The sequence below is a fragment of the Chenopodium album genome, chromosome 16 (genome assembly GCF_948465745.1).
Source record: "Chenopodium album chromosome 16, dcCheAlbu1.1, whole genome shotgun sequence".
Classification (NCBI taxonomy): domain Eukaryota; kingdom Viridiplantae; phylum Streptophyta; class Magnoliopsida; order Caryophyllales; family Amaranthaceae; genus Chenopodium; species Chenopodium album.
Genome location: NC_137849.1, coordinates 30,715,757 through 30,735,367, shown reverse-complemented (window position 1 = coordinate 30,735,367; position 19,611 = coordinate 30,715,757). Strand labels below are relative to the sequence as shown.

At 35.4% G+C, this 19,611-nt stretch overlaps 1 protein-coding gene across 1 annotated transcript; it reads right to left on the bottom strand.

Moving 5' to 3' along the window:
- Nucleotides 1-7,963: 7,963 nt before the first annotated feature.
- LOC145584063 (uncharacterized) lies at nt 7,964-8,659 on the bottom strand. The gene has a single exon (XM_081641001.1). The coding sequence runs from the start codon at nt 8,657-8,659 to the stop codon at nt 7,964-7,966; it is 696 nt and encodes a 231-aa protein (XP_081497127.1).
- Between the last annotated feature and the right edge of the window lie 10,952 nt (nt 8,660-19,611).

The window sequence follows — 19,611 nt, the reverse complement described above, 5'->3', positions numbered from 1 at the left end:
TCACTGAACCTAATGTTAGATTAATATTTGAAGAAAAAAAAATCAAGTCAGTTTCAAATTAAAGAAACTTGATTCAAAACCAAACAAAAAATCAGGTCAAATAAGGTCAATATCGGGTTGACCCGAACCCGAAAATATTAGGTTCACGTTGGGGTTTTCAACCCGAAAAGTTAAATGGATCAAGTTCGGGTTGGGGGTAGCTGACCGAAAATCAATTGACCCGAACCCGAACCCGACCCAACCTGATTCATTTGCCAGCCCTACCGTGCGACGCACGGTTTGTTTGAATTTTCCCTTTTTTAAATAACTTTTTTTAAATATATATTTATTTGCTAAAATTTGTTATATATTTAGATAAAATTCTTCATATCAAAAGATAATATTTTATATTTAATTAATTTAAAATGGGAAATCTCATTCGTCAATTTTGCTTATGTGTCATTTAAATTATTTGATTCTAAAAGAAATTAATAATCTCGTATTTAATTGGCTACCACTAAAATTTATTATACTACATGGCACGCTGAAAAAATTAAATCCTACGTGACTCTCTAAAAACTCGGGAAAATACTCCCCTTTATATATATATATATATATATATATATATATATATATATATATATATATATATATATATATATATATATATATATATATATATATTAGATTGCAATACTTTAAGCGGCACATATACCAATGCACATGTTGACCATTAATAAATGTAATTATACTACAATTTATTTTTGAAATTATTTTTACATTATAATACTTATTTTAACCAGTACCCACTTATGTATATAATTATTAGAATATCATACAAATTATAATACCTCTTTTAACCTATTTTTTTAGCGAATAATACATACATTTATATGTTACACATTAATAATATAATTATTATTTTATTAACTAGATACATTCAACATTTTTTTTTTGTTTTTTTAAATATATATTAAGTTTAATATATGTTGAATAATTAGGTAATGAACCAGTTCCGGTTCGTTTACTAACTAGATATTCCAAGGTATGGAGTATATGGGTTGTAAGTTTAGGGGAATGGCTTTGGTAATGCTTTTGTAAAGTATACAAAGCAAACATATACATAAGTTTTGCAATTTCTGCTACTTGTAGAGCATTAATGTTTCTGATATTGCTCTAAGATCCAGCTAGAAATTTGCATTTGAGGCTTTTGAACGTTACAACTTGTGTGATTAAACTAAACAAAAGCATACCCTATTGCTCTTTGGTGTTGGGGATAGATAACAGGAATGTAAAGACTCTAATAGAGGAGACTTAACCTTTGGGAAAGCTGAGATCTTTGAAAAGGTCAGTGATGATTTGAACAGATAAAAATTATTATAATAAAACAAAAAAGAGATAAGTAAGGAGATATCAAATTTGAAGAGAGACTCCTTAGCTTAAATGAACCCAAAATTTAATCAAGCGAACATGTACGTGGTATGGGGACTAGCACTACCATGCAATGAACATCTCCTAAGATATGGAAAAAAAAAGGAAAAAACTTGTAACCCTATTTCTCTTGAACAAATTTGTTTACAGTATAAAGGTTCGCACCTTTGCAAATCTTGATAATGGCTCCCAGAAAGCTAGCAATCAAGTATTCAAGAAGTACCGATCTTTAAGGCAATATTTATAGCATAAGAAATCCCATATGATGTAAATCTAAGAAAATAATTAAATATAAAAATAGAGAGAAAACTCCCCAACCAAAAGCTAGAAAAAAATAATTGTTAGTTGAGACGAACACTACAAGAGAAGGGGTGAATTGTATCTGAGTTCCTAGTGACTACTTTTGTAGAATTAAAACTAAATATAAAAGGAACTTAGCAAAGCACACAAGATTTTACGAGGAAACCTTCCAAGGCCCAACTGGAAGTAAAATCTCGACCCTCCAAGGGATTTCACACACCAACTCAATCCACTATAATAAGCCAAAACAATCCTAGTTACAACCTATTATAATTCAAACCTTTCTCACAAGTTCCTAACTGAACCTGCTACTCGATGGGACCCTATCCTACCTAATCTAAGTCCCTAACTTAGATTCACTTGGCACTCCCTGAATGCTCACACTCGGCTTTAATCTTGAAGCCTACAATCCTTTTTTTATGCAAAAGGGGAAATATATATTATATTAAAGTGGCATTAACCACTTCAGCAAAATAAGGATAGCATAGTGCAAGTTTATCCTCCTACAGTTACTTAGGAGATTAGTTATAGAGATACTAAATAAGCTAGTGAAAGCAGTAAAAGTAGCAATCAAAATATTAACATAAACGATCCAAAGCAACTGATGAGCAAAAGGTGCTACTTGATCTTCATAGTCCACGAAGCTAGACCACAGCATGTTACTCTGGAATCTCCAAAGCTTAAGTTTCAAAGAATGCAACAGGAGGGTAATAAAATGTTTCCTTCTTCCCCTTCCTAACTTTGGTCCTTCTAATGTTAGCTAACATATCAGCCACATTGTCAACATTTCTTCTAGCATGAAAGATAGTCACTTCCCAGTTTCTACCCAAAAGAGAGGCAACATCTCTAATTATGTTCCCTAGATCAGAATCTTTGAAAGTTTCTGGGCTTTTCAACATTTTGGTGAGAGCATCTGCATCCGTTTCTAAATCAAGGATTTTTATCTCCCTCTTCCAAGCAATAAGCAGACCCTCCCTAATTGCAAGAAGTTCAGCGGCAACAGCACTCATAGCATTGAAATTGATCGCAAATCCTTCCTGCCAGATGCCTTTATCACACCTAATCACACCTCCCCCACCTGCATTATCCAAGTTACGCCAAGAGCCATCGGTGTTCAATTTGAAGTGACCTCTTTGAGGAGAAGCCCAGATTCTTGTAGGAGTAGCAGCAGAAGAAGATGGAGTATCCAAATGTCCCTGTTTTAATTTAAGACAGAAGAAATAATCCACTAGGAATTTGTTAAAAGTAGTTTGAATGAAAAGCATTTTTTGCTCAATAATAGCCATACTCCTAGTTTTCCAAAAATGCCAAATCGCGACAGCAAAAATACACTTCCAAGTATTATTGCTACTTAGATTTAAAGTTAACCAATCTTGAAGATTAGTGTTGTAAAAGGAAATTAAATCAAAACCAGCAGGCTTAAGTTTTTCAAAGATCAAAAACCGAAAAGGTGAAGAGTTTGAATAGTTTCTAAAGATGTTGAATCGAATCTTCTAAAGGGGCTGCACACCTGATGCAAATGGGGTCAAAAGCAATTACTTTTTTCTTTAAAGTAGTTCCAGAAGGTAAAATATCTCTTACTAGATTCCAAAGTAACATTTTATATTTATAAGGGGCAGTGATTTTCCATAAGTTTTTCCAGGAGAAAGAAGAAAGAAAAGAAGTATTAAGATTAAAAGGGGGTAAAGTAGAGTTGTAAGCAGATTTGATCGTAAAGATTCTATTTTTATCAAAAGCCCATTTCAATCTATCAGACACTTTGACCAGCTTTGGGGAGAGGGTGAGCTAGGATCATGGAGAAAATAGAATTAGGTATTAAATGTCTAACATCATTCTAATACCAATAGTTATTCCTAATGATATTAGAAACACGCTAATAACCTTTAGAATTAGGAATATTAATATTGGGTTGTAGGGAATATTTCAAGCATCCCACACTTGAGCTCCACTGTGATCATACACTTAAGCATGGTGGTGTCCAAAGGGAAGGAAGCTAGAGAAAAAGAGTCACCAACAAGTTTTAGGAACTTGTAAACCGTTCACAGGGTGAAGATTACACCACTTCGCAATCCATAAAATCGCTAACTCCATAGTCGTCCGGAACCATGACTGGATATTCGGGGATGAAGGTACAAATCCTACCTAAAAGAGATTGAACTTCCCCTAAATACAGGCCTCTACTTTATTCTTCTCATATTCATGTGTGCTTTTTAACTAACATACAATCAATAAATTGACCCTAAACCTGTTTAATCTATGTTGGTTGATATTAATGCACAAACAATTCTATTATTGGCAATCACTTGAATTAAAATCATATTAGCCTAAATAAAATTATTAATTATCTTATTAAGCGTGATTTTAAGTACAAATTCTCTTTAAACTTGTAAGAGAGGGTGTGATCAAGCAATAACAATAATAATATCAAGCAATAATATTGAAACAACAAATCATCATCATCATAATAATATTTTCATCAAAGTATAATATTAGCAAGATCCTAGGCATGATACTAACATGATTAATAACAAACCCTAGCATGTCACTAAACAATAAAGATCAAAACTTTAGCCCTAACACTTTACTAGAGACATACATGATATTAGAAATAGGAAGCAACCTAATCATGATACTAGAAAGCAATAAAAGAATCCTAACATGATACTAGGAATTAATATAATCTAAGCATGCTTTCTAAATAAATAGAACAACGAAACTACTTACTTTGTTGCCTCGTATCTCTTTCTATCAAAACAATACACACGTTAGTAACTTCAATAAAAATATTAAATCACACAATTAATTTAAATAATTGAAATAGGGATTTGGGACCAAACCCTCGGAAATTATCAACCTTTCACGTCTAGGGCGAAGGCAATTTCGAGCTTGGATAGGTGTGTCTAAGTCTCGTGATGGAGGAATATTGTATTTGAAAAGGCAAGACTTAGAAAAAGGGAGAAAGAACAAGCTTCTAGCTTAGAGAGAGAAAGAATAGAATAGATGATTATTGGTCATTGTTGGTGATCAAAACCGGAGGAAAAAGACCCTATTTATAGAGAAAAACGACCGAAAACAATCAGAAAAGAATTAAAATTCAAATCGGAATAAAACTGATCTGTCGCGGCGCGATAGGATCACCGCAGTGCGACAAAATTATTGCGTCGCGATAAGACAGTTTTTTGCGTATTTTGTTTTTATCATATCTTTTGATCTAGATGTTGAAATAAGACATATAATATGTAGTTGGAAAGATCTTGAAGTCTACTTTCAAATCCAATTGGAATTTTAGATTAAAATCTTTTGTAGAATAAAATATATGACCGAAATAGTGGGAGGGTGTCAGTTTTGGATAGAGTTTCGTATTCCTTTCATATCTTTTTCGTTATAACTCGGAATTAATATTATAATATATCATTGGAAAGATAATTTCAAGAGCTATCCAACCATTTCAGATTTGGATGAAAATTAGGAGGCACGAAAATAATATTTGACTATCTTTGAACGTCTTTCATTTCGAATAGAATTAGGACTTTCAAAAAGAGGAGTTTTATTCAATTTCAAACTCTTTAATCATATCTTTTCAAAAAGGATAATTAAATTATTTTAGAAACTTATAGAAGATTCTAATTAATTCTAATTGGTTTAGGAATATAACTAAGATTAATGGACCCTCTACATGGTCATTAGGTCGCACATAAAACTCGTTTTAGGCCCAGTTTAGTATTTTAGCCATAACTTCCTCGTTATAACTCGGAATTGGGCTTATAATATATCGTCAGAAAGGTCTTTTCAATTCCTATCCAACTACACAATTATTGGACCCTGATTATTGACCAAACTAAACTGGGATGGACGTTTTTCATAAATAGAGTACGAAAAGAAAGATTTTCGAAAACAGAAAGAAATATTTTTATTAAAAACAAAGGAATCATGAGACTCTTTCACATTTTACCTCGTTCGATAATTAATGACGTGAAAAGTACTCATCCTTGGGTTTGGTTTTTGGGGAGACACAATCAGGTGTCTACATGGGGTAAAGATATAAAGGGAAGTCCCCAATCCAGTGATGATACCAAAGGGAAGTATCCTCACCATCCCCAATATTAATTATTATTCTCGATTTAAGGGTCTGTCTACCAACAAGGATGTCTTTCCATATAATCCAATCTGAAGATTTTAAATTATAGTCTAGGAAGTTGCTATATTTAAGATACTTATTGGTTAGAATCTAGACCTATAATTTAGAAGGTTAAGTTAAAATCTTCCACCCAAGTTCGGCCATAAAAGATAAATTACATCTTTTAAGGTCTCTTATACCTAGACCACCTTTGGCCATAGGATCACAAACCACATTCCAATTAGTTCTTGGGATATATCTAGATCTATTAACACGATTCCAAAGAAATTGTTTACAATTCTTTTGAAGATCCCTAAGGACACTAGCAGGAAGAATATTAGTTTGCATGGCATAAACAAGGTAAGAATTTAAAACGGATTTAATGAGAGTGCATCTTCCTACCATATTTAAAAGCTTAGCTTGCCAATCCTTAATTTTAGCACAAGTTTTATTAAGGAGAGGGAAATAATCTAAATGACTTAGACGTTTATGACTAATAATAATATCGAGATACTTTCCAAAATTGGAAGTATTGGTAATATTACAAATGTTACAAATGGACTTCCTAACATTATAATTCAATTTCCTAGGGAAAATAGCAGAAGATTTCTGAATATTTATGGATAAACCTGAGATGCATTTGAAGTGATCAAGGACTTGCATCATAATATTAATATTAGAGTTAGTAGCCTTTTCGAACAAAAAAACATCATCAGCATAAATGGGAAATATTTATATTTTTAGCAATTTTCAAGGGTTTCCAATTTCCATCATTGACTTTTTCTTGGATCATACGAGAAAGTTGATCCAAGCAAAGAACAAAGATATAAGGTGAAAGAGGATCTCCTTGAAGGATTCCTCTCGAGGGAGAGAAGGAGTTTGTAATCTCCCTATTCCATAAAAGAGAAATGGAGGGAGTACATACAAATACAACTAAGAATGAGATTAACCAAGTTAGGAGGGATATTAATATTTAGGAGAGTATCCTTAATAAAACTCCATTCTAAACTATCAAAAGCTTTCGAAAGAGCAATTTTTAAAGCCATTAAATTAGCTTTCTTAGAGGCCTTATTGAAATGGTGAGTAACTTATTTAATAATAATAATATTTTCCTCAATGGATCTATCAGGAATGAAACTAGATTGAAAAGGGCTAATTAGGCCATTCATAATCGATTTTTAAGCGATTTGAGATGCATATAGTAATGATTTTGTAAATAGTATTACAAAGACCAATAGGTTTGAAGTCTTTCATAGTAATTGGATTATCACATTTAGGGATTAAAGAGATATAGGAATCATTTATGTTATTAGGAATAAAGCCTTTTTGAAAACAGTCCTGAACAAAGGATGTTATGGAGGAAGAAAGACTATTCCAATTTCTTTGGAAAAATATAGGTTGAATGCCATCAGGCCCAGGAGATTTAATTGGATCCATTTGGAAAAGAACCTGTTTAATATCATTCATAGAGGGAGGGAGATCAAAGTCTGATAAAATAGAATGATCTATATGTTTAGGAAAACTATAAGAATTTAAAAGGGTGTCATCTATGGGAACACTTTTGAAATAATAGTCTTTAGCCCTTTATTTAAGAATAGCTAAGTCAGTTATCCAAGAACCATTATCATCTTGTAAAGTTAAAACTTTACTCCTAGTCTTTTTGATATTAGCTATTAAGTGAAAATATTTAGTATTACAATCTACATTCTTTCTCTAATCCAAATCAGATTTTTGAGCCCATATAATTCTTTTAATTTTATAAATATGATTGAGATCAAAACCAAATCTTTTTCTAAAGAAATAAGGAAAAGGGAATAACTTTTAGAAAGGGCAATTTGGATACCATCAATTCTAGCAATCAATCTCCTTTTTTATTAGAAATATTACCAAAAATATCATGGTTTCACTTTTTTATATTAGATAAGAATTCTTCCCTACCTTTTATGAAATCCGAATGATGCATATCCCAATTATTTACAAAAAATTATTGAAATCAGGATGCTCCAACCATGCAGCCTTACATCTAAAGGAAAAGAGGCCTCCTTTTCGATTATCAAATAAAGAAATAAGAATAGGATTATGATTAGAATAAGTACGAGGAAGATGTAATACCTGAGTGTTAGGATAAGTGTTCAGCTAACTCAGGTTCCCCGGCAAGTCTAAACCCTCCCTAACATTATGCCAAGTAAAGGGGTTACCAGAAAATCCCAAATCCACCAAGCATGCAGCGTTTGCCAATCGATTTAAATCTGCACATTGAGCTTGCCTAAACCAAATCCCACCAGATTTTTCAAATGGATTGGTCACCTCATTCAAATCTCCAAGAAATAACCATGGAGTGTCATCAGGTGGTAGAGAAGACTTGAGGTCATTCCAAAGTCTATGTCTCTTAGAGGGTGAAGAGGGTGCATGCACAGCAATAAAAAGCACTTCCTTACTCTCTGGGGTGAACTTAAACAGAGCATGGAAATAGTTCTTGGTATGCTTCTTGTACATTAGCCAAATTCCCCCACGAAGACCATTAGGCTTAACAAATTTAAAGTCATCGAAACCTAATAATTCGGAAACTTGAGAAGCACGATTTCCATCACTCTTAGTCTCAAGAATGATGAAGATACTCGGCTTATGAGCAGAATTAACATCCCATGCATGAGGGATAAATTCATTCCTAAAAGCTCCCCTAACATTCCACAATACAATTTTCATATTGAGGTCAGGATAAGGAGGAACTAGTTTATCGTTTGAGAACAAAGGGTCAAATTTGTCCCACTCTTTCCAAGCTTTGCTGCGATCCATCAATACTATGTCGTGCATCTTCAATGGAATCACCATTGAATCTAACTCCCTGATTGTGTTGATCATCTCCCAAAAATTCACATCTATTTGGAGCCCCACCACTCCCTTTTGATTGTGAATATTTTCATATGGTGATCGGGGTTTTCTAGGTCTTGCTCGCTAATTGCTGATGATAGATAGATTATTTGAGGGTTTGGATTGGGTGGAACTAGTTCATGATGTTGGTAATTTAGCTAAGCTACTATTGTTGATACCAAGGGCGGAGGGTCAGTGTTTAAGATGGAGGAGGTGTAATTGGAATTTGTTGGATGCTCATTGTTTTGGTAATTTGAAGTAAGGTGTTGTATATCATTGAAATTTTCTCCGGCGTTGGCGGAGTTTCGATCGACGACCATAAGTGAGGGTTCGGGACTAGTGGAGGTGTTTGGACTATTTGACGGATTTAAGAGGGGGTCATGGTTGGAGTCAAAGAATGGTTGAAAGGGAAGTGAGGCGGTGGAGTTGGTGGGTAAGGGAAGGGTGAGAATGCGTGCCTCATTGAAAGAGGTTCCGCCCTGATTATCGGATTTCCCAAGAGATTTAGGGGTTGATTAAGAGTGAATGAAAGGTTATTGGACAGTGTTTGAGACGGTGGAGTGTTGGATATCCATCTGATTATCCTCGCCGAGCGTCGAGGAGGTCGGATTGGGGTTAGTTTTCCTTTGTTTTTCTCCATTGGAAGTTAAAATTAAGGTATTTTTGTCTTTGGCTTTGTTTTTCTGTGAGTTTAAAATCTGAGAAGGGGAGTTTAAAAGGCTTGAATTGGTGGTGGAAGGTTCAATTTCCATTATTGTTGCCGATACCATGGCTGCATTTTTCTAAGGAGAAGCAAAGGGAAGGAGAAGGGGAAACGTGTGAGATTAGAGAAGATGAAATTGTGGGATTTCTTTTTAAAATCTCAATGTTTAACTCATCATTGTTTTTTAATATTTTACTAATATTTCCATCAATAGTGGGATCAAGAAGAGTAAAATTATTTGAAGTGGAAGTGTTTGACAATTTTGTAATTGTATCATTTTTTTTTAAACAAAATTTGTTGTATCATTTTTGTTGTTGGGTAATATTGTTTTTGGTTTGGGCTTACTTTGAACATTGGTAATTGGGCTTTGGGTTGGTTTCGATTGGGAAATAGTGTTGAGTTTCAGTAAGTCTAACTCACCGCGGAACAAAACCCGACCCCAAGACCCGCTCACAATTAATATAACTAAATGACATAATTAAATAACAAGAAAGAGATAAAAGACAATCTTACCCTTGTCGCGTGCTTCGCTCACACCCGGAGCTTTTACTTCAAAGCCAAGTCTTGCAAGCGCGGAGACCTCCTAGGGTATCCACCCGCAACTCGACCCAACCGGTCTCGTATTTGGAGTTTAGCCAAGTCAGACCAAAACACTACTCGAGTATTATATGAACTTAAAGGTTTTCTCTCAAGTGGAGATGCCTTATTGAGCTCCTACTCAAGTGAATAATCCTAACTCCTAAGGTTTGTATTTAAAGGCAAAGGCTCTCCAAAATTCCCATCATCTTTCCATGTGGGAGAAATGATAGTGTGAGAAAAATGCAATTAATTTAATTAAATTGCAAGGCAAATAATCAAACAACACTTGGCACACACATGGGAGTGGTTAGGTAAGGACCACAAGTAGGACTGGTCCACCTTGATCCCCAAGCCACCAAACCCACCAATCATAAGAGGGCATGACCGGTCAACCTCCTTGGTCACCAAGGAAAACTGGTCAAGGCCCTCCTTGACTTGGTTGGGCCTTGCAGCCACACGCAAGCCACGCGGGCTGCTAGTGCGCTTCTCGGCTTTGCTTGCCAGCACGCACCGCAAGACCACAAGGCTGCTTTGTGCGCTGCTGGGCCTCAACCACCCAGCATGCACCGCAAGCGTACAAGGTTGCTTTGTGCGCTGCTGGGCCTCGCCCAACCAACATGTACCGCAAGCCCGCAAGGTTGTTGTGCGCTGCTTGGCTACCGATGCGGGCTGGCCAGCATGCCTTGCTAGCTGCCCGCAAGTGCCCTTGCAAGTATGCAAGCCCTATCTAGCTGCTTGGTGCTTGCGGAAGTGCGTGTTAGCCTAATATGTCGTGTCGTTTGATTATTTTATGTCTCGTCGATTTATTAATTTGACTTGACTTGCAATGCTAGGTCTCGACGCTCCTAGCTCGATATCCAATGTCTATGTTCATAATACTCGAGCGACTCATTAATTCCTTCCGGATTGATTCGTCGTGTTGGGTCGTAAAGTTGCTTGGGTGTGATCCGAAGGGTTCAGTTAAGATTAAGCTGTAATATTAATTATACATTAATATCACTGATCGGAAGCGGCCTCCAACGTGGAATTCCGATCACTTGACCTCACTGAATAATTAGCTTTCTAATAATTCCGAACCCACTATCGGAATAATACACTTGTTCGAAGGACACCATTCCTATCAATCTTCCACTTGTCATTCCGGACAAGTGCGGTTTTTGTGTATAGCCTATTTCCTATGTCACTTAATGTCTCTTCATAAACTATAAGGTAACATTATTCGTCATCCTTATTACGTCCAGAAGTGTTTCTCGAAATCCAAGTTCGACTGTCAATAAGCAGATAATTTCTTAAAATCCATTTGAGCATGGCCATGCATTTACAGTCTCGCTCTTTGAGAGGCCTTGTAAACAACAAAGACATGTTCCCTATGGTTAGTAGGGGGACATTCCCAGTCTTGTACTGTCAGCTTTTCTTACTAAGAGGACCTAGCCGCCCGAGTGTTGCCGTTATAATCCCCATGTACGGCAGACATTTGACGAACATCAAAGCGAACTAGTACTTAAACAAGAGAACTCACAATACTCATGGTGAAGGAAAGAGGTTCCGATAGCCATAATGAGAGGTGGACTTATGACGATTTTTAAATCTCTTAAAGTACTCTCATAGGTCGATCCGGCATGGTTCTAAACCAATACCTGTGCAAATGATTTATGACAATCATGTCCTTGTAGCACAAGAAATGGTGCTATAAATCATACTACGTACACACTAATCTTAAGTGGTCATTAATCATCCATCATTTAAATGACCTTGATTAGGGATACTTTTCGATTAAAATATTCAATGTTCACTTAATAGGTGTTTCTTTATCCAAGACTGATCTTGATACCCTATTTTGAATATTCTCAAAATCGAATGGACTCATAATTTAATTCTAAACCACAATTAATTAGTTTTATGGAATAATTAGTAATAATTTTTTATTCCACTATGAAACCTTTCAAAGTTTCATCTTATGATAAATGGTTTTTCCAAAGGTTTTAAGAGTAATACTCTTTACAAAACATTAACAGAAATCATACCCATATTTTAATATGTTTGATTTCTTTCGTGCAATTGTGAATGTTGTCGTTCACTTATTGCATAGGTTTAGTTATAATTACTTTGCAAATCTTAACATCTTCATTATTGATCACTTTCATAATAAGATGATAAAATTTGAGAGTGTTATGTATTATCTGTGATTTAGGATTTATTGTCCAAGTGATGGCTCCCACTCATTTTCATGATTGAGATCTTCAACTTGACAACCAACAATCATTAACGTTCAACAACGAAATTTCCATTTAACATCTTCCTTATTATTGCCTTTAAGGCAACAATATTCTCAGCATATATTTTAGTAGACTTCCTGATGATGCTTTGCTTGGGTTTCACTCCAAATGGCTCACAATGATTTGGGATACCCGAATCACTTGTGATCGTGGAAATTTACCTTAAATTTCCGCCCATTACACATGGATGCACATCCATGTTACCATTCTCAAGGCACGACGCTTCTTAGCTCGTCCTTACAAATGGCATCCTTGTTAAGGATATGATCCTTGTTAAGGTTTGTGCTTGCAACATCAATGCTCAGATTATATTTATTTCCATGCGTCAAGAACTCATCCTCATACTCATCCAAGTGCTTTGGATGTTCTTAATCATATTCTAACGATCTATTACATAGATTCAAGTTGATTGGTACTATATACATACTTCACATGCTCTAAGCAAGAAAGTCGTGTGACGATTCCATATTGTAGTGTACATGATGGATTTAATTGTAGAATGATTCTCAATCTTATTCCATCCATGTTACATTTTAGCTCTTCCAGTTTCACTGAGTCTTGCTAAACTGTTTGCTATGTGATACTATTGAAAGTCTCTACTAGAATCTTTCTTGTTTGACTTAGTATTTAGCTTAGCTTAAACTTAATTCAAACATTTACATAGTTTTATACATATGGGTCGAAAGCCTTTCAAAGTCTTTCAATTCATGTTTAACACGATAAATTCCTTTACTCGTTTAAACATTTTATTAAGTCTATACAATAGATCTTAATTCCCAATATGTACTAAGTATCGTCATTAGCTTGATCCATTGTTGAAAATACTTTCAAATCTAAGCATTTAGAATTTGATAGTTAATTTACAATAGAATTCATAAACTTCTTGTTGGACCTTACAAGATTGACTCTTGCTCCCACTAAACTTCTTATCCATAAGAATTTATATGTTTCTTCATAAGCCAATCCTTTTTATTAACTTTATGAGAAAGCACGTTCCAATTACTTTATGCAATGCTACCTTCAATATCATAATGGATTTCTTGAGCTTGCTTTCAAATATAACATTATTTAGATTTTCAAAATCCTTAGACTATTTTCATAGTCACTTCCAAAAATCCTATTTTAGGAACGCGGTTTTGGTATCTATTTTGCCATATTTCATATGTGCAATTTTACTAGAATAATCACGAAAAGACTTGAGCCATCTGATTGGTGAATAGGTTTTTATTAAAATCAACTCCATGAATTTAATTATATCCTTTTCAACCAATCTAGCTATGTATGCATATACATTTCCACATTTGTTAGTTTTCTCCTTGAAAACTTATTTGCGATCGATGGGTCTTTCACCCTTCATGAAAATTAATCAAGTTTTAAATATGATTTTCAAACATGGAGTCTATTTTGGATTTTATGGCCTCTAACCACTATTCGAAATTTGGATTTTTCGTAGCTATCTTACAAGATATTTATTCCCTTACTAACTAAAAGTAAATAGTATGCTTGTAAGTCTTAGGTTTATTTCTAACTTAATATAAACTTCTAGAGTTCAATGCAAGCCTTTGGTGAATTCTATACCTATACGGGGTAATTGCATCAAACATTGAGTTTCAAGGCGCTTTTAAAGCCCTTTGATTATGTTGATCTTACTCCAACTTTTCAAAAGTTTTGTGAGTAATGAATTCTCTTTTAAGGCACTTGTAAGGTCTTTTAAGAGGTTTTGTGATCAAGTATTCTCATGAAACCCTTTTAAGGTCTTCCGAGATTCTCAGTTCTAGTTTGTTGCTAATCTCGATTGTCACCAAGTTCATTTTTCTCCCACTTGTCGTTTTGGAAATGTGTTACTTTCCAGAAAGACACCACTTAGAGCAACAAACATTATGTTCTCAATTAGGTTGTGGAGGTAATGCCCGTAGTCTCACTTGAATTCTTACAAAGAGACATGTATATTGTCTTTAGGTAAAAGTTCGTTGTGAAAAAAACAGTTAGCTCCCACTTGAGCTATCTTAGCCTTTAATGAGCCATTAAGCTCTCACCGAGTCACCTAACTCTTGCTAAGCTGGTGAGCTCCCACTGTGGCTAAGAGTTTTAGACATATACTTGAAAAGACGTTTAGAAGTTATTTCTATCCATAACTGAATATGGCGTCCTTTCTTAGCTTCGACATTTTATTTAGTGTAACATTTTGTCATTTGTGTAAATCTTTAAGAACTTTATAGGAAGGGATATGATCCATCATCGTTCGAGTCATTTTCAAATGACATCGATGTCTCCGTGAAGACATACTATGATCTTTGCAGAGTTATATATGAAAATTTTCATTCATTACTTTGAGATGGTCACGCTTGGCTCAATCAAACATCGCTCGATCTAATCAAGACGTTTTGATATGTTGCCAAGTCGATTATGTACTTCATTGAACTCTTAAGCTACTCAAGGTCAAGTTTTGTTCACATTTGATGAATATAGCCATATTATGTCAAATTCTTCGTGAAACGTTAAAGTAATTGAATCCTCTTTAGCTTTCGGAGTCAATTGTCTATACCAAGAACAATAGCTCTTTACTTTGTCGGTTTCAACAAGTAAGACTTGCTTGTCTTAGAATGATTCCGAATCGATCAACTGTCAAGAGACTATATAGCCTTGAGTACGTTCTTATTAATATGACATTGCTAAAGATGTTCGGAACACAAATCATTCCTATGATTTGAACTTTGTGAGTTTTCATGTTAGGGAAATGTTTGTTCATAATTAAGCATTCTTGACTCATGGTTTAGATAACCATGCCATTCAAATAAATTCGCAACTATTGCTCTTTACTTCGAATCTGAGTCTTTGCGTGTGTAAACGGATTATTTGCTGATTATGGAACATAATAATAACCATTTTATTCCAACCTTAGCTTTAAAAGGTCTTTAAACAAAGCATACAACCTTACAACTAATGTAGCACCACTTGCTTCATTCAAAACTTGTAAGACAATAACTTAGCTTCACTTTAATGGTTTGAGGTCACTTTCAAAGTGGAACACTCAAGGAGTACCTGATACTTGTGAAGACAATAAGTTGCTAAGTTAACTATTATAACATGAACTCTTTAGTAGAAATGGAATCTTATTCCTTTTCTTAGTTCCTTGTTTCCTATATTTCTTATCATACTTCATCTCATAATCTTTAAGAACCGCTTCTTTAAGTATCTTTGAATTTTATATTTTGTTAGGCATGATTAAGCATCTAGTGCGCTGTAAAACAAAGTTTCATCTTTTCCTTTAATTCGTACTAGAATTACTACATCAATGAGTTGTACTCATTAGTGTATGAAACGAAAAGATATGTTGGTTGTCAACTTCTGACAATTTGAGTTTTCAATTCAATACTTCATGTTTATCAAAACTACCTAGTATTTTGAATACATGATGTCTAACCGTCCTTTTGGACTTAGTTATAAAAGTCATTTATGAGAATTGTATTTTAGAAATGCATTTCCTTTCTTTGAGAACTATTCTCCAAGATTTCCTTTACCAATCATTAAAAACAATATAGTTTGATTTGGAATTCTACAAATATAAGTGCAAAGTATAACCATTTATCAAGAAAATTACATAATAATTTTGAAATTTAAAAGCATTCATGCAAATTTTCAATCTTATTAAGCGTCTTATCCACGCATTAAAATTGTCCCTATTTGGCGAGAATAAGGCGATTCCAAGATCCAAAGAATCAATGAGTGATTAAGCATGCTTTGGCTTGTCTTAACACTTATTACTCTAAGGTAAGCAACTCTTTGCTAATAGCTTTAAGCCACTCTTTGTTAGATAAATCGTCGCATCTAATGCTCTGTCAACAATTTATCCCCTTTGCCACGACATGTTAGGACTCCATCACTCATATCATTGAGTATAACCAAAACCAACATGTATGCAATGTCTTGCTTTGGCAAACCCATCAACATACCTTACGTTCCTAAGAGTTATAGTGATGCCTCGCTTTGGCGTAGCCCATCACTACTCTCATTAGGTCGGTAAGTGTTGTTTTGGAATGGAAAGTTTTACTCAATATTTAGGGACCTAGGGTTTCTACTTTGGTTGATTTAAGTGAACTTAATTAATCATCACAACATTCGAAATCCTAAACATGCATCTAACATATCATTCATATATATAAGCATAAATATGTATCGAAAACATAAGTAAATGATGCATTTGGCAACTAGCATGACCCCTTGAGTCTTCAAGCCTTCAAGGATCTTGATTTGCAACTACATGTCTTTGTCTTCCAAGAAACTCCGTCTTCAAGACATAACCAAAATAATGCAACTACTAGTATCTACGATTAGGACTAATCTAAATATTAAGGTACAAAAGTACGCAACGGTTCGCATACCGTATTTAGATTTACAAAAAATTCATGACGGAACGCAGTCCGTATTTTCTATCCTAATTGGGCCCCACTAGTGGCCATTTTATAAAACCTGTGAGAGAATATACATTCCATTCATCCATTCACTATATGTGAATGGCTCATGCATTTTACAACGATGAACATTTAACAATGCATAAACACGCGTAAACTAGTAACTAACTTAGGTGGTTAATCCGATTAACACGCCTAATTAAAACTATTCAAAGTTGTTTAACTGATTATGTGATTAAGCGCAATTTAAAAAAAAAAAAATTGAAGCTCCCACTAAATTCCGCATCCAACTTAATTAAGCCGGTAAACCCAAAATTTTGCCAAATAAAATATTTTGCAAATGCCACTCATAACCCGAGGCCTAGCTCCAACTATTTAATTAAAATGAATAAACATAATTAAATTATTAAAATCGTAAAATTAAAATCGAGAGAAGTTTGTAAAGTGTGCCGGGTTGGCCAAGGCTAGCAACCCCGGTCCTCATACGCACGTGTGTGCTGGGCACTGCCTAGCAGCTCTAGTCATGTGTGCCGAGGAGCTGTTGGGTGCTGCCTGGTAGCCCGCACACCACGGCGCGCCAAAACTGCAACTATTGTGCTGCTGCCGCACCATGATACTCTCTCGCACATCCCCTTTCCACACCAAACTGCACCAGCCACGCACACACTCATTGTGTGAGCACCGCATTCCCCGAGGCACCACCCCGTAGCCCTTGGCAGCCACATGCGGGCTGTACGAGCAACCCATCTGGCCGAGGGGTTTGCGTGGGTTGTGTGCTTCGGTTTGGGTGCTTTTGCCTCGGGATTTTATCCCGATCTTGTGTGGCGTATATAATTAATTCTAAATTAATTTTAGAACTAATATAATGAGCAAAAATGAAATAAAACAAGTCTAACTTAATTAAATTCATTTAAGTGCACAAAACCAAATTAATTTCAAGAACTAATCTTTAATAAAATTTGGTTCAACTTGATGCAACAAAATGAAAGGGCTATTTCTCACTATTAATTTAACCAAAATAAATTAATCATGAGATTTGACAAAATTAAAGGGGAGTTGGAATAATGAACATAAACATTCAAATAAAGATTCCAACTTTAACGTGTGAATCCTTGAAAAATTATATCTTCTAATATGAAGATTAATTAAAATTCTATCACAAGATTGAAATTTTATGATTCCAATCAACTTAATAAATGATTAAATCAAAAAGGTTCAATAAACATACATGGAATTTGGTAACACAAAGTTCCAATCACTTAAAATAATTAAAGATTGAATCTTTAGTACTTATGAGCCTCAAGATACAAACTTTTCATACTTAAAGCAATTTATTTGCAATTATGTGAAAATTTGAGCCAACTATTAAGCGTCAATTACTACCAAGTAATTATGCTCAAAAGTGGTCTAAAATTGCAGAAGCATTAAGGAAAGAACCAAATGCATAATCACAATTAATATGCCATTAAGATTCAAGGTTTAAAAGATTTGAAATTTTTCGTCAAAACGAAAAATCCCTCAAAACAGGCATTTCTGGGCAGAATTTGGCTTTTTCGCATCCCTACAAAGATCAGAATGTTTCCAGAATATCGATTCCACCCAAAACTCACTAGTCTTGGGCGAAAATCTGGGTTCTGAAGCCAAAGTTCTTAATAAAACAAGATTAAAATTAATAAAATCGAGCTACTAATCTAATTAGCAACACAACCAGAAATTAAATCCATTTTTTAAACCCTTGAAAATTTTTTAGTTACAAAAATAAATGAGCAAGGCTCCGATATCGCTGTTGGGTTTCGGTAAGTCTAACTCACCGCGGAACAAAACCCGACCCCAAGACCCGCTCACAATTAATATAACTAAATGACATAAATAACAAGAAAGAGAGAAAAGACAATCTTACCCTTGTCGCGTGCTTCGCTCACACCCGGAGCTCTTACTTCAAAGCCAAGTCTTGCAAGCGCAGAGACCTCCTACAATATCTGTTTCGGGGTTTTTTATGTCCCTCGGGAGAGTTACAGCTCTAGACTGGATTCTGCAAGGACGCCTGTACCTGCAAAGCAAACGGAGCACCGAATGGTCGGTGGTCCGCCTCCGAAGATTAAGTTAGTATGTTATTCGGAGTAAAACGTGCGGAAATTAAGTTATCTGCTCGGATTCCAAGCTCAGGTGCTGTCTGTTTCTTGAGAACGACAGCTCTGTAATTAATGCCAATGTAACGTCCCATCATAAATGAGGGAAGTGTCCCTATTTATAGGGTCGTTGGGAAGTGTGCCCTCCCTAGGATTTGATGACCTAGGGATTAGGGCACGCCGTTTTGCGGTGCCTCAAAGTTTGGGCCTTGAAGGCCGTCTTTTCAAAAGGGATATCTGAGTGACAAGTGTCACGCATCTGGAGAGGCCATTTGGGCGCCTCCTAGGGAGAAACGTGTCGCTCTCTCATTGGTCCACTTGGATTATTAAATACCCCAAATCAGGAGCTATATCTGCCTGACACGTGTCACCATCTGGAAGGTCCAAGCTGGCGCCCCTTCCAGTGACACATGTCAGACTCTGGTTGGGCCACTTGGCAGGGTATAAAATACCCAAAACATTTGCCCCTCACAGGGGTCACGTGCTTGGCACATGACGCCTGTGACAAGTGTCAGGCTATAAATGGCCAAAAATTTACTTTTACTGTTCACTTAGTTCTAGGGTTTTACCCTGGAACATTTTACCCCCTCTATAAATAGAGGGGTTGACCTCCCTTTGATTCACATTTGCGTGAATCTTTGGGAGAATCTTTGAACTTTGACTTGCAAAGACTCTTGACTTCTTCAGCATCCGACAGTCGGCCAGCATAGTTCGCCTGCTCAAATAGACGCCCTAGACCGACGCCTCTCGTTACCTTCTTCTAAGGTAACTGCCCGATCCTTTCTTTACTTATTTCTTGGCATTTTTTCTTTTA